The sequence below is a fragment of the Gorilla gorilla genome, chromosome 10, assembly GCF_029281585.2.
Source record: "Gorilla gorilla gorilla isolate KB3781 chromosome 10, NHGRI_mGorGor1-v2.1_pri, whole genome shotgun sequence".
Lineage (NCBI taxonomy): Eukaryota > Metazoa > Chordata > Mammalia > Primates > Hominidae > Gorilla > Gorilla gorilla.
Genome location: NC_073234.2, coordinates 125,780,902 through 125,793,990, shown reverse-complemented (window position 1 = coordinate 125,793,990; position 13,089 = coordinate 125,780,902). Strand labels below are relative to the sequence as shown.

Here is a 13,089-nt window from a genome sequence, read left to right as displayed (position 1 = left end):
AAGACAGAAAACATAGGTGAATGGTGTGAATCCGTGGGTGTGGCAGCAGCCCTCAGATGGAAGGTTTCATTAGGCCAGCACTTCCCAAACTCTTGTTAGAATAATCTGGGGAAGCTGGCCGGACGTGGTGGCTCACACCTGTAATCTCAGCACTTTGGGAGGCCGAGACGGGCAGATCATGAGGTCAAGAGATTGAGACCATCCTGGCCAACGTGGTGAAACCCCGTCTCTACTAAAAATACAAAAATTAGCTGGGCATGGTGGCTCACACCTGTAGTCCCAGCTACTTGGGAGGCTGAAGCAGGATAATCACTTGAACCTGGGAGGCGGAGGTTGCAGTGAGCCAAGATTGCGCCACTGCACTCCAGCTTGGCAACAGAGCGAGACTCCATCTATTAAAACAACAACAACAACAAAAAAAACCATCATCCAGGGAAGCTTTTCAATATTCTGACGTTGGGTCTCTCCAGTGTAGATGGAAATACATGGAATTGGGAATAGACATTGATATTTTTGGAGGTCCCCAGGGGTTACCAATATGCAGACAGGTTTGGGAACCACTGCATTAGGCATTTTACATTTATTTAGGGCTTTCACTGGATTTGTCACCCCGTACTTTCAGAATCCATTTTTTCTGATTCTTTTTTTTTCTGGTTTTTGGTGAGGGGATAGTTGGGATGGGGTTTTTTTTTTTTTTGTCCCCCCACCCCTCGCCCCCGACCAGTGTGGCATACTCATTAATATGAATCTCTCTGTGTCAGACACCATGCAAGATCACTTAGTTTGCCTATTTTTTTTCTCTTATTCCTCTTTTTTTTGAGACAGAGTCTCGCTTTGTTGCCCAGGCTGGAGTGCAGTGGCATGATCTCGGCTCACTGCAAGCTCCACCTCCCGGGTTAATGCCATTCTCCTGCCTCAACCTCCCCAGTAGCTAGGATTACACCTGGCTAATTTTTTGTATTTTTAGTAGAGACAGCATTTCACCATGCTAGCCAGGATGGTCTCAATCTCCTGACCTCGTGATCCGCCCGCCTCGGCCTCCCAAAGTGCTAGGATTACAGGCGTGAGCCACCGTGCCTGGGCCCTGTTTTTTGTTTTTTGTTTTTTTTTGAGACAGAGTCTCGCCCTGTCACCCAGGCTGGAGTGCAATGGCATGATCTTGGCTCATTGCAACCTCCACCTTCCGGGTTCAAACCATTCTCCTGCCTCAACCTCCCAAGTAGCTGGGATTACAGGCGCCCACCACCACACCCAGCTAATTTTTGTATTTTTTAGTGAGATGGAGTTTCACCATGTTGGCCAGGCTGGTCTCGAACTCCTGACCTCGTGAGCTGCCTGCCTTGGCCTCCCAAAGTGCTGGGAATACAGGCATGAGCCACCACAACCGGCCTATTTTTTAAATTTTTATTTGAGATAGAGTCTCACTCTGTCACCCAGGCTGGAGTGTAGTGGTGCAATCTCAGCTCACTGCAACCTCCACTTGCCGGGTTTAAGTGATTCTCCTGCTTCAGCCTCCTGAGTAGCTGGGATTACAGGCATACACCACCACACCCAGCTCATTTTTGTATTTTTAGTAGAGATGGGGTTTCGCCATGTTAGCCAGGCTGGTCCCGAACTCCTGGGCTTAAGTGATCTGCCCAATTCAGCCTCCTAAAGTGCTGGGATTACAGGCGTGAACCACTGTACATGGCCTGTTAGGCCTATTCTTTTTCGTGGCCATCTTACCTTGGGCCAGAGTTAGTACTCGGGATAACTCCACATCCATATGATAGTGTTGGCTGTGGGAGTGGGTCTGTTCATTGTGACCTCCAGAGTGGGCACAATCAGGGTCCAACTTTGTTTTGTTATGTAATATTTTAAGTTCATGTGAATTGACCCTGGGAGTTCAAAGGAGCTGTGCCAGTTTCAGCAACGTTTGGTGACTCAGTCACAGACATTAAAATAGATCTTACAAGATGCAGTTCCTCCAAAACATATTTTTATAAGCATTTAAAAATAAACCTAGGAGTCTAGGAGTGATTTGCTCTTAACAGAAAGATGAGTTCAAATTTGAGAAATAAAATTTGAATGTTGGGAAAGAGAACAAATCTGCTTATGTAGCCAGAGAGCTATGCCTCTGGATTTGTTGGGGGGGAAAGAGTATTGTCTTTGTTCTGAAAGAAGCTCCAGCAAACCAACCATTGATTTCAGATTAACTTCTTGATCCTGAAACTGTAACTTCCCTGTCTTCCCAGCTGCTGTTAATCATGTTAATTCCATTATACTGCATGCCTATTTCACCAGAGCTCAGGGATGCGGTTGAATAGCCCGTCCTATAATATTTGGACAGCGGATGTTTCCCAGTTGGCCAGTGAGGCTTCTTAAGCTGCCATTTGGAGATTTGGGTCAGGGCAACTCTGACTACACCCTTTGATGTTTCTTACAGTTTCCAGTTGGAGCTTCCTTCTTTTGCTGGTAGAGATTTAGGTTAGGCAAGTGCATTCTGTTTTCTTCTGAAGTTCCAGTGGGGCTTTAGCAGGGAAGTAAAACTATTCAGTAAGTAATTGCAAACAACTGTATGTGGAATCCAACATGTTGCCCTTAAGAGTTAGGTAATTGGCTGGGTATGGTGGCTCATGCCTGTAATCCTAGCACTTTGGGAGGCTGAGGCGGGTGGATCACCTGACGTCAGGAGTTCGAGACCAGCCTAGCCAGCATGGTGAAATACCATCTCTACTAAAAATAGAAAAAAATTTAGCCAGGCATGGTGGTGCACGCCTGTAGTCCCAGCTACTTGGGAGGCTGAGGCAGGAGAATCGCTTGAACCCAGGAGACATGGGTTGCAGTGAGCTGAGATGTCACCACTGCCCTCCAGCCTGGGTGACAGAGCAAGACTCCATTTCAAAAAAAAAGAGTTAGGTAATTTCTGGTTAAGTAACCATAGTGTGTGGAAGGGTGTGCATGAATGTTATAAATGCTGCTAGGGTGGAGGAGTATGCAGAGAAAATCTGCCAAGGATTGTGTGGGTTTGGGGTTTTAAGCTGTTTTTTTGTTTTGATGAGCGCTTTGTGCCAAAAAGTTATTCCTCTGTTCTCCTCAACTTATTGGCATGAAGAGTTGAGAGTTGACTCTTCTCAAGGTGGCCTCCTCATAGGGCGTCTCGCTGTGGGTGTGGAAAGAGGCAAGGGCTGCCAGTTGCAGTCTGTTTGGTACATCTGGTAAGTACTGTTCATCTCGTTTAAGGAAGCCCTCAGCAAGTGCCTTTTGAGACAGCTGTTACGTTTCAAATAAAAGAGTCTTTCTCCCTAGGTTGCTTGACAATAAGTCCTTTATTTGTCAAACTGTAAATTCACTTTAAGACTCTAGGAGCCAGGCCAGGCACGGTGGCTTACGCCTGTAATCCTAATACTTTGGGAGGCTGAGCTGGGCGGATCACCTGAGGTCAGGAGTTCAAGAGCAGCCTGACCAACAGGGAGAAACCCTGTCTCTACTAAAAATATAAAACTAGCCGGGTGTGGTGGTGCATGCCTGTAATCCCAGCTACTCGGGAGGCTGAGACAGGAGAATCGCTTGAACCCGGGAGGCGGAGATTGCAGTGAGCCGAGATGGCGCCATTGCACTCCAGCCTGGGCAACAAGAGCGAAACTCCGTCGCAAAAAAAATAAATAATAAAATAAAGACCCTAGGAGTCTTCCATCTTAAACCTAGCCCTACAGGTGACCGAATGCAGCTGGAGAATAACTGCTTGTTAAGAGGCAGCAAAACCTTGGGTTTTGTTGGGAACATCATCTCTCACTACTTTGATCTCTTGGCCATATGACAGACTAATCATTAGTGTCGCATTTATTCTTCCAGTGGTCAGATGGGGTGCTCACATGCTGCAGGTTCCTTACATGTGCTTGTTTCCTTCCCTAAACTGAAGGTGCCTTTGAAGGCAGTCTTTTTCTACATCAAGTGTTCTGGGGAAGAGCACTTCTTAGCTATTCCATCAACACTCTTGCCAGTCTAATCTCACCATCAGTTTCCCGTGGCCTGCCCTTTGTCTGAAACTTTGAAGGTTAGCAATTTGGAGAGCTGTCAGAGTGGAAGCATGGGTTGGAATGGTAATGGCATTGAATGTCTTCACGTGTTTTACTTTTTTCAGGTCTTATCGAATGTTACTTAGCCTCCAACAGTATTCGAGAAGCAATGGTAATGGCTAACAACGTTTACAAAACTCTGGGAGCAAATGCACAGACCCTTACCCTTTTAGCCACCGTTTGTCTTGAAGACCCAGTGACACAGGAGAAAGCCAAAACATTATTAGATAAAGCCCTGACCCAAAGGCCAGATTACATTAAGGCTGTGGTGAAAAAAGCAGAACTACTTAGTAAGTGTGTCTTATTTTCTGCCCTATTCATCATTAATTTTTATAAAACCTGACCTCAGTTGGAGCCCCTTGTCCCAGCTAGTTACAGATGACTAGACAGGTGTGTGCCTTTTGCAGCAGGTCTGAGCCTGCTTGGATTGGTTTATATTTAGCCCAGCCAAACGTAGCTGGCTTAGACCTGCTTGGCTTGGTTCCAACCACCTATAATTGGTTGGTATCTATTCGGCTCACTAATTTTTTTTTTTTTTTTTTTGAGACGGCGTCTTGCTCTGTCACCCAGGCTGGAGTGCAGTGGTGCGATCTCAGCTCACTGCAACCTCCGCCTCCTGGGTTCAAGCTATTCTTCTGCCTCAGCCTCCTGAGTAGCTGGGACTACAGGTGTGCACCACCATGCCCAGCTAATTTTTTTATTTTTTATTATTATTTTTTTTTATAGTAGAGATGGGGTTTCACCATATTGGCCAGGCCGGTTTCGAAATCCTGACCTTGTGATCTACCCGCCTCGGCCTCCCAAAGTGGTGGGATTATAGGCGTGAGCCACCGTGCCCAGCCTCAGCTCACTGTTATCTGGTTTGAGTTGTCCTGAATTAGTTGGAGCTGAATATAACTAACTGATTTTAGCCATTTTGAGTGGAGCTATCTGGATGATTTTATGACTTCCCGTTTGGCCCTGTTTTTTTTTTTTTTTCATTCCTGATTTATGATAAACTCATAATTTGGTTCATTGAATTTGGGCTAGTTGGCAAATAAAAGCAGTTTGGCTTTTTAAAGTTAAGAGCCCATTTAAAACATTATAATTCAAACTGCAAATTTCTTTCTTTTTTTTTTTTTTTTTTTTTGAGACGGAGTCTCGCTCTGTTGCCCAGGCTGGAGTGTAGTGGCACAATCACAGCTCACTGCAAGCTCCGCCTCCCGGGTTCAGGCCATTCTCCTGCCTCAGCCTCCCGAGTAGCTGGGACTCCAGGCGCCTGCCACCAAGCCCGGCTAATTTTTTGTATTTTTAGTAGAGACGGGGTTTCACTGTGTTAGCCAGGATGGAAAATTTCTTAACTGAATAGGGCTTCAGGTGTATTTGCCCTCGCTTTGTGTTGCACCAGTGTTCTCTTGAGGATGTCTGCAAAGAGATTGTCAGAATGGTAGTTGTGGTTTTTTTGTACGTGACTTAAGTGAGGGTCTTTTTTATTCCCCCAGGCAGAGAACAGAAATATGAAGATGGAATTGCTTTGCTGAGGAACGCACTGGCTAATCAGAGTGACTGTGTCCTGCATCGGATCCTAGGAGATTTCCTTGTAGCTGTCAATGAGTATCAGGAGGCAATGGACCAGTATAGTATAGCACTAAGGTAGGCACTAGCCTCCCTTGGGGGAAGGCCACTGAGGAGGGTAGAGGAGGCAGTGAGCTGTGTCACAGGAGTTATGGAAACGCACACACACTTTGTGTCCATGGTTGAAAGCAGAATAATAATAGTAATGGTAGAAGAGTTATTTGTGAATTCATGACTTCTAAAAATTTTTTCTTAAAATATATTAACAACATTAGAGAACTGTTTCACTCATAACCATCCCACACCACTATAACATCTGTGTTCATTTGTATAGCTCATCTTCTGTCCTTGCCCACACACACATATTTTTATAGGGTTGTACCTAGTATATATTTTATATTCTTCTTTTTCAAATCAAAGTATTGTAAGTACTTTCCCATGTTTCTATCTACTGTAGTCGTTAAGAACTTGAGGTCTGAAGTTTTGAATACTACCTTCACCACCTGTGATCTTGGGCAAGTTACTAACACATTTCCTTGTCTATATCTAGCTACCTTATTAGATATTAAATGATCGAATGAGGGTTAAATGATTATTTCATGTAAAGCTCTTAGCCCTGTGCCTGGTACATAGTAAATGCTAAATAAATAGTGGTGTTCTTACTGTTTAATACAGAAGTGGTTTCTTTGAGGGTTGTCTGTGTGTCTGTAAGGTTATGGTGAAGGGCTGTCTTTAATAGAGTCTGATCACATTCAATTGTTCAGCACACAGTTGAGCACCACTTGTGTGCCTAGCATCTCAGTGACAACTGGAGATGCTATGTTTCGGGAGCTGTCAGTCTCAGACATGCAGACTGGCCATACCATGTGCTAAGGGCTTTCATAGTAGTCTGTAGAAGGGAAGGTGGGAGTCCAGAGGGCAGGATCCCTGGGTATGGGTGAGAGCTTCAGAGTACAGGATGTGGAAGGCTTCAACCAGGAGACGAGGAGATGTTACAGATCGGTCCGCATTTATATCGGTAGAAACGGTGCCAACATGGGTTTTAGCTGCTTTTTAGAATCTCAGAAGCAAGTGAGAAAATAAAATATCAGACTTCCATTAGAGGTGGGGTTTGCTAGGCGTGGGACGCCTGCTGGCTTGGGTGATGGTCACTAAGGCAAGAGGAAAGATTGCTTAGGAGGCAAATAAATGAATGTTCTAGAGGCTCTGAACTTTGGGGGTGGGGGTGGCGTATGTACTGACACTCAGCTGCTAAATGTGAATGCTTGGGTAGGGGTAGCCTTGGGTCCTGGGGTCTGACCTAGGTGTTTACAAGTCTGTTCCATGGTACAGCGTGATGTTTTTGGTTGGCTCCTGAAATGCTGCTGTGTTTAATTACATCATAAGAACATGGGACACCTATACTCAGAGAAATTCCTATTTTTTATAACCCTGTAGCTCAAAAACCCAGCTTTCTGGGAATTCCATTTGAATTTACCTGGTAATGTTTGTTTGCCACTTTTTCATTTGTGTTATCTGGTAGCCGCCTCTAGCAGAATGCTAGGGGTAATAGGTATGAAAAAGTTTAAGAAATTTGTGGAAAAAACTCAAATTGAGAACTCTAAAAATTAGGAAGAGACTCCTTTTTGCACTTCTGGTGGTGGACTCCCTCAACCCAGCCTTGGAAGCCTGAGTTGTTTGGAGAGGCCAGGCTTTAGCACATTCTTTGGGACTGTGTGGTCATTTCACTGCCGGGCCAGGGAGATGACGAATCAGCCAGCAAGAGCAAGGCAGAGATTCAGGCCTCTCCTTTGTTTTGTTGTCCCCTAGTTTGGACCCCAATGACCAGAAGTCTCTAGAGGGGATGCAGAAGATGGAGAAGGAGGAGAGTCCCACGGATGCCACTCAGGAGGAGGATGTGGACGACATGGAAGGGAGTGGGGAAGAAGGGGACCTGGAGGGCAGCGACAGTGAGGCGGCCCAGTGGGCTGACCAGGAGCAGTGGTTCGGCATGCAGTGAGGGGGCGGCAGCTCCATGGCCGCAGTGGCCTGCCCTGCTCTGAGCACTTCCGTGGACTGAAGGAACCGTAGGAGCCTGCTCTCAGGAGGACAATGATTCAGCATGTGATTGCAGCAGGGGTCTCTGCCCCCTCGCTCCCAATTCCTAGTCGTGACTTCATTTCTAAAACAGAGCCTGACCAACCTTCCATGTATCTCCATCCTCCCCTGCTCCAGCCAGGGAGGACTGAGGGAGTGCCCCGAGACCCACACACATGTTGGGGCTTCTGGGCCAAGAGTACTTTTTATATAACTAATTTCTAAATCCAGAAGCTCAAGGAATAGACAGTGTTCTGTGACATGGATTGGTTTGAAGGAGTTACCCACCATCCCAGCACGATAGTGTCATCTCCCAAGTTGGATGGCAGCACAATCTGGCCCTAGGAAGCTTCGTGTTCCCAGAAGTCATTGTCCTGGGCTATCCAGATGTCCCTAGTAAATCTTGCTTCCTTCTGCAATGTTAGTAATGCCTTAAGCTGACAGTTGCTATTTTGCAGAACAGTTTTCCTCTTTGCTTAGCTAGTAACTTGCCTCTGAGCCTGGGCTGATCTGAGAAACAGGTGTGACAAGAGCATGAACCAGAGGTGCACCTGGGGCAGTTCCCTAATAAAACTGGTTTGTACAGTCATGGTGTTGGGGTGATCAGAATGGAAGCCCTTTTCAAAATAGACTCTTAGTATTTTTGTCTTATTCAGAATGCATTGATTCAGCCCCAGAATTATTTGCCAGAAATAGACTTTCTTCCCCTAGTGTTGGGAGCCAGGAGGGTTGGAAAGCTCAGGAACCCTGAGCTGGTTCATCTGTTTGCATATTGGGTAGGTAAATTTCCCTGGAGCCTGAGAGTCTTTGGCCAGATTTCAGCTGCGTCTGCCTGGCTCTTTTGCTGCAGCTGTGAGGTTGGGGTCTGGTTCCAGCAGTCTGTCACTGGTCAGCCTGAGTATCACACCCTGAGCTCTGGGGCTCGGAGTTTCTTCCCACACCCTCTCCCTTGTGTCTTAAGTTGCGATGGCTCTGAGTATACAATTAATCGGAGGTGAGGGGTGGGTGTCACAGCTAATCCCAAATTCAAAAATTAGTCCAAGGTGCTGCAAAATATAAATTTGATGTCAGTAGAAAGTCGTATCCTAAAATGTAAAAACTGTAAGTGTACAGTAGTTAATGAGCTCAGAACATCTGATAACTGCAATTTAAAATGGGCAAAAAGTTTCTATGAGTCTTTCAGTCTAAGACCCAAAGCCTGCGCAACATCACTTGATCTGAGCCACTTCTAAAGAGACATATAAGGCTAGGCGTGCTCACACCTGTAATCACAGCACTTTGGGAGGCCGAGGCGGGTGGATCACTTGAGGCCAGGAGTTTGAGACCAGCCTGGCCAACATGGTGAAACCCCCGCTCTGTTAAAAATACAAAAATTAACCGGGCATGGTGGTACACACCTATAATCCCAGCTACTCAATATTCAGGAGGCTGAGGCAGGAGAATCAGTTGAACCCAGGAGGTGGAGGTTGCAGTGAGCCAGGATCTGCACTGCACTCCAGCCTGGGCGACAGAGACAGTGTTTAAAAAAAAATAAAGCCCCACAGATAGTTGGGGTCACACCAGGTGAGTGTGCGGCCAGTAGAAGAAGCTGCCTGCCCCTTGGCCTAGGCATGCTCTCCAGGATGCAGCCTCACTTCATGGGCTTCCTCAGCTCCATGACCTGTCATACTGTGATGAGAGAGAGGCGATGCCTCTTTTCCTTTCCCCTGACTCCAGGAGGAAGCCCAGCCCCACCACGCAATCTCATCTCTGCATGGCAGGCTCACCACCGCACTCACATCCACTGGATCAGGGTCCCAGAGCCCAGGCCCCATGCATTACCCTCAGCTGGCACCCTCCCACCATCCCCTTCCTTGACATGCCCCTCAGTCCTGCTGAGAGCCCCTGTGCTCTCCAGGCTCCTCCAGCCCAGCACCTGCTAGGGCGGATCCTCATTCCCTGCAGCTCCAGCCCCAGGGTGACAGCCAGGTTGGAAGAGGCGGCTGAAGGTGTGAAACCACCTCACACGGGCTTGAGAAAACATTTGGTCGACATCAAAGAGTGGTGCTCAGAGGGTGCTGAAGCTGTCGCTTGGCACTGCCACTATCACTCTTTCACAAACCCAAAACCTCAAGGGCAGGGAGCTCCAGGAGGCAGGGACAGAACCAGGCTGCTCAGCCCTGTGGCTCTCCTGCAGAGCCACCTGCCTGGAGACTAGGCACCTGACCAAGGACAGCCCCCAAATGCCCAGTCACCACAAGTTCTTTCTGGGTTCTGGAGTCCCACACAGCCAGTATGGGGGTGTTTTAAACAGTCATTTCTCCACCTTCCAGATTGTTCAGAGACTACCTGGGTCTAAAAAGACCCCCCTCCCCCTCAGAACCCATGGGCTGCTGGGGCAGTTAGCTATGCAGCCCCTGCTGCCTCCTGGGGTGAGGACTAAATGAGTCCGTGCGGCGTTCAGCACGTCACCCTTTGCGACATCCTCACGGGGGAATGCCAGGTGGCCAGGCCTCCCTGGGGAGCTGGGGGTGGTTCTGCACTTCTGGAGCCCTCTCGTCTCTGAAGGACCCTCAGCCAAGCAGGGAGGCAGGCTCTGGAGTCGAGGTGAGCCTTGCCCTTCAGCGGAACCTCCCATTTTTCACTTTTCAACCCCTGCTGAGCTCCAGGGACCTGGTAGGTATGTACCCTACTCATGGCTGATGGCAGGAGCTCTCCCTGCAACCACAGCTGGGGGCCACACTCCTGCCTCTGAATTCCAAAAAATGAGGCCGGCTTTTGCCCAAATCTGCAATCCCCAAACTAGAGCATGCATCTCAGCGATGCAGGTTCCCAGGCCCAGCACCAAACTTTTATTGGAATCCAGAGGCCTGGCCCAGGCCCAGTGGTCTGCAGCTTTCACTTCCCACCCTGACTTCCTATTCTATGCAGATGTTCCCTGGAAAAGTATTGAGAAACCTGCGAGAGTGGAGCTCGAAGTTCCCAACAGCTGCAGGCCTGACCCCAGAGGGCCCTTGGGAGTTAACTCTGCAGCTGACCGTGGGTGGGAGGAACCGGCCTCCAAAGGCCTCACCTGTGGCTTCCTGCGTTCCCAGCCCTACACTGGCTTACCTGTGGCAGGCCAGGGCCTGCGCGGAGCTGCTTCCCAGAGCTTAGGTGAGCTGTCCCCGTGAGCAGCTCTCTGGGGTTGTGCTCAGGCCTGCGTTCCCTTCTGACGACAGGCAGTGAGTCCAGACTCCACATGAACCTCACCTCGTCCTCCAGGCACGGCTGTGGCCAGGTCACCGGGAAGCCCTGCGCTGGGAGGGGCCATTGAGGTAAGTGCCTTACTAAGGTTTTCCACTTTCTGCAGGAGCCTCCCTGCCCCAGGGCAGCAGGAGGGGCCTCAGTTGCCACCTCCCGTCTTGGGGTGCAGTGCAGGTCTGCCGTCTAGACCCCTCCAGGCCTGGGTAAACAGCACCCCCGCCCGGGCCACCACCAGCCTGGTCCAGAGTGTAGGGTTTTCTCAGATTGCTGTGGAAGGTCATTGGCAGCACAGCACACGGCACCAACAAGGTCAGGAACAAACCAAGAAGCCCACAGTGCAGCCTCCACAGCAGCCATGAAAAGAAAACATGAATTTTAAAGTAACAGTGCCACTGTGCACTGCTGGTGGGAATGTAAGGTGGCACAACCACTGTGGAGAACAGTCTGGCGATTCAGAAATTCAAACAGTACTACTACCCTAGGATCCAGTGTTCCACCTCCGGGTGTACACCTAAAGAAGTGAAAGCCGGAATGCCAAAAGATTGCACATCCATGTCCACGCAGCACTGTCCACAGCAGCAAAAGGTGGAAACAACCCACGTGTCCTTAGATGAGTAGATAAACCAAGGTGCGTCTTTCGGTACAATGGAATATTACTCAGCCTTGTAAAGGCAAGTGACACATGCTACAACATGGAGGAACTTTGAGGACATTATTCTAAGTGGTAGAAGCCAATCACAAAAGGACAAATGCTGTATGACTCCATGAATCTTGAGGTGTGCCTGGCACAGTCAGATTCATAAAGACAGAAAGTAGATTAGAGGCTGCCAGGAACTGGGGGGAAGGAATGACTTAGTTTCTAATAGGGACAAAGTTTCTGCTTAGAATGCTTAACAAGTTCTGGATATGGTGCGGATGGTTGCACATTTTATGTTATATATGTTTTATGACAATTAAGAAATGACCTGTAAGCCTGCCATCTGGATAACCCCAGTAAACACATCTTAATTTATGTGAAATATGGTGTGTATTTGTAATATATATGTGTTACCTAAAGTTACACATGGTTTAAAAAATTCAGGCCAGGTGCAGTGGCTCACATCTGTAATCCCAGCACTTTGGGAGGTCGAGGTGGGCAGATCATTTGAGCTCAGGAGTTCAAGGTCACCCTGGGCAACATAGACCCCATGTCTACAAAAAAATTTTTAAATTAGCTGGGCATGGTGGTGTGTCCCTATGGTCCCAGCTTCAACGCACACGGGAGCTACTCAGGAGGCTGAGGTGGGAGGATTGCTTGAGCCCAGAAGGTGGAGGTTGCAATGAGCTGTGGTTGCATCACTGTACTCCAGCCTGGGTAACACAGTGACACCCTCTCAAAAAAAAAAAAAAAATTAAACCATGAAAGGCATAAAATTAGAAATACATCTACTTCCCAATCCACTGAATTTATTGTCTCTCCCCAAAATAAGTTTCTGGTTCTACTTTTGTAAAAATAGTTTTGTGCTTTTCCTTAACTATATATATTATAAAAAATATTCTGCCAGGCACGGTGGCTCATGCCTGTAATCCCAGCACTTTGAGAGGCCAAGGCTGGTGGGTCACCTGAGGTCAGGAGATCTAGACCATCCTGGCTAACATGGTGAAACCCCGTCTCTACTAAAAATACAAAAATTAGCCAGGCGTGGGTGGTGGTCGCCTGTAGTTTCAGCTACTTGGGAGGGTGGGGCAGGAGAATCGTTTGAACCCAGGAGGTGGAGGTTGCAGTGAACCGAGCGAGATTGTGCCACTTCACTTCAGCTGGGGCGACAGAGACCCCGTATGAAAAAAAAAATACGAGGCCGTGCTGTGCATAGGGACATTCTGTGCAGCGTCAGTGCACCCCTTAATCATCAGTACTGCAGAATCCATTCTGCAGAAGGAACAATTTCCGCAACCCTTCTGCTACTGGTGGACACTTGTTTTCCAGTCTTGAACATAATTATTTCAGTCTGTGCTGTCATGAACATATTTTGCCATAATATTCCAAGGATATGCAGAAGTCAAGTTCCTTGCAGTGAAATTCCTGGGTCTCAGATTGTGTGCATTGACATGTCTCATGGGTGCTGCCCGATTACCCTCCAACAATAACAGGTGCGAGTGCCTGTTTGCCTGCCCCTCATCAGCACTACTATCATTA

At 47.9% G+C, this 13,089-nt stretch overlaps 1 protein-coding gene and 1 pseudogene across 4 annotated transcripts in view; both read left to right on the top strand.

Annotated features, from left to right (window-relative positions):
* The window catches only part of ANAPC7 (anaphase promoting complex subunit 7), a 30,543-nt gene extending 22,266 nt beyond the window's left edge, over window positions 1–8,277 (top strand). For all 4 annotated transcript variants that reach the window (XM_031000821.2, XM_055359024.2, XM_063694304.1 and 1 more), the window contains 3 exons: window positions 4,124–4,348; window positions 5,540–5,690; window positions 7,422–8,277. In XM_031000821.2, coding sequence (XP_030856681.1) covers window positions 4,124–4,348; window positions 5,540–5,690; window positions 7,422–7,611 — 566 coding nt within the window. In that variant the 3' untranslated portion in view covers window positions 7,612–8,277. The remainder of the gene's footprint in view (window positions 1–4,123; window positions 4,349–5,539; window positions 5,691–7,421) is intronic.
* Window positions 8,076–11,906, top strand: LOC101144177 (uncharacterized; annotated as a pseudogene).
* The last annotated feature ends 1,183 nt before the right edge of the window (window positions 11,907–13,089 follow it).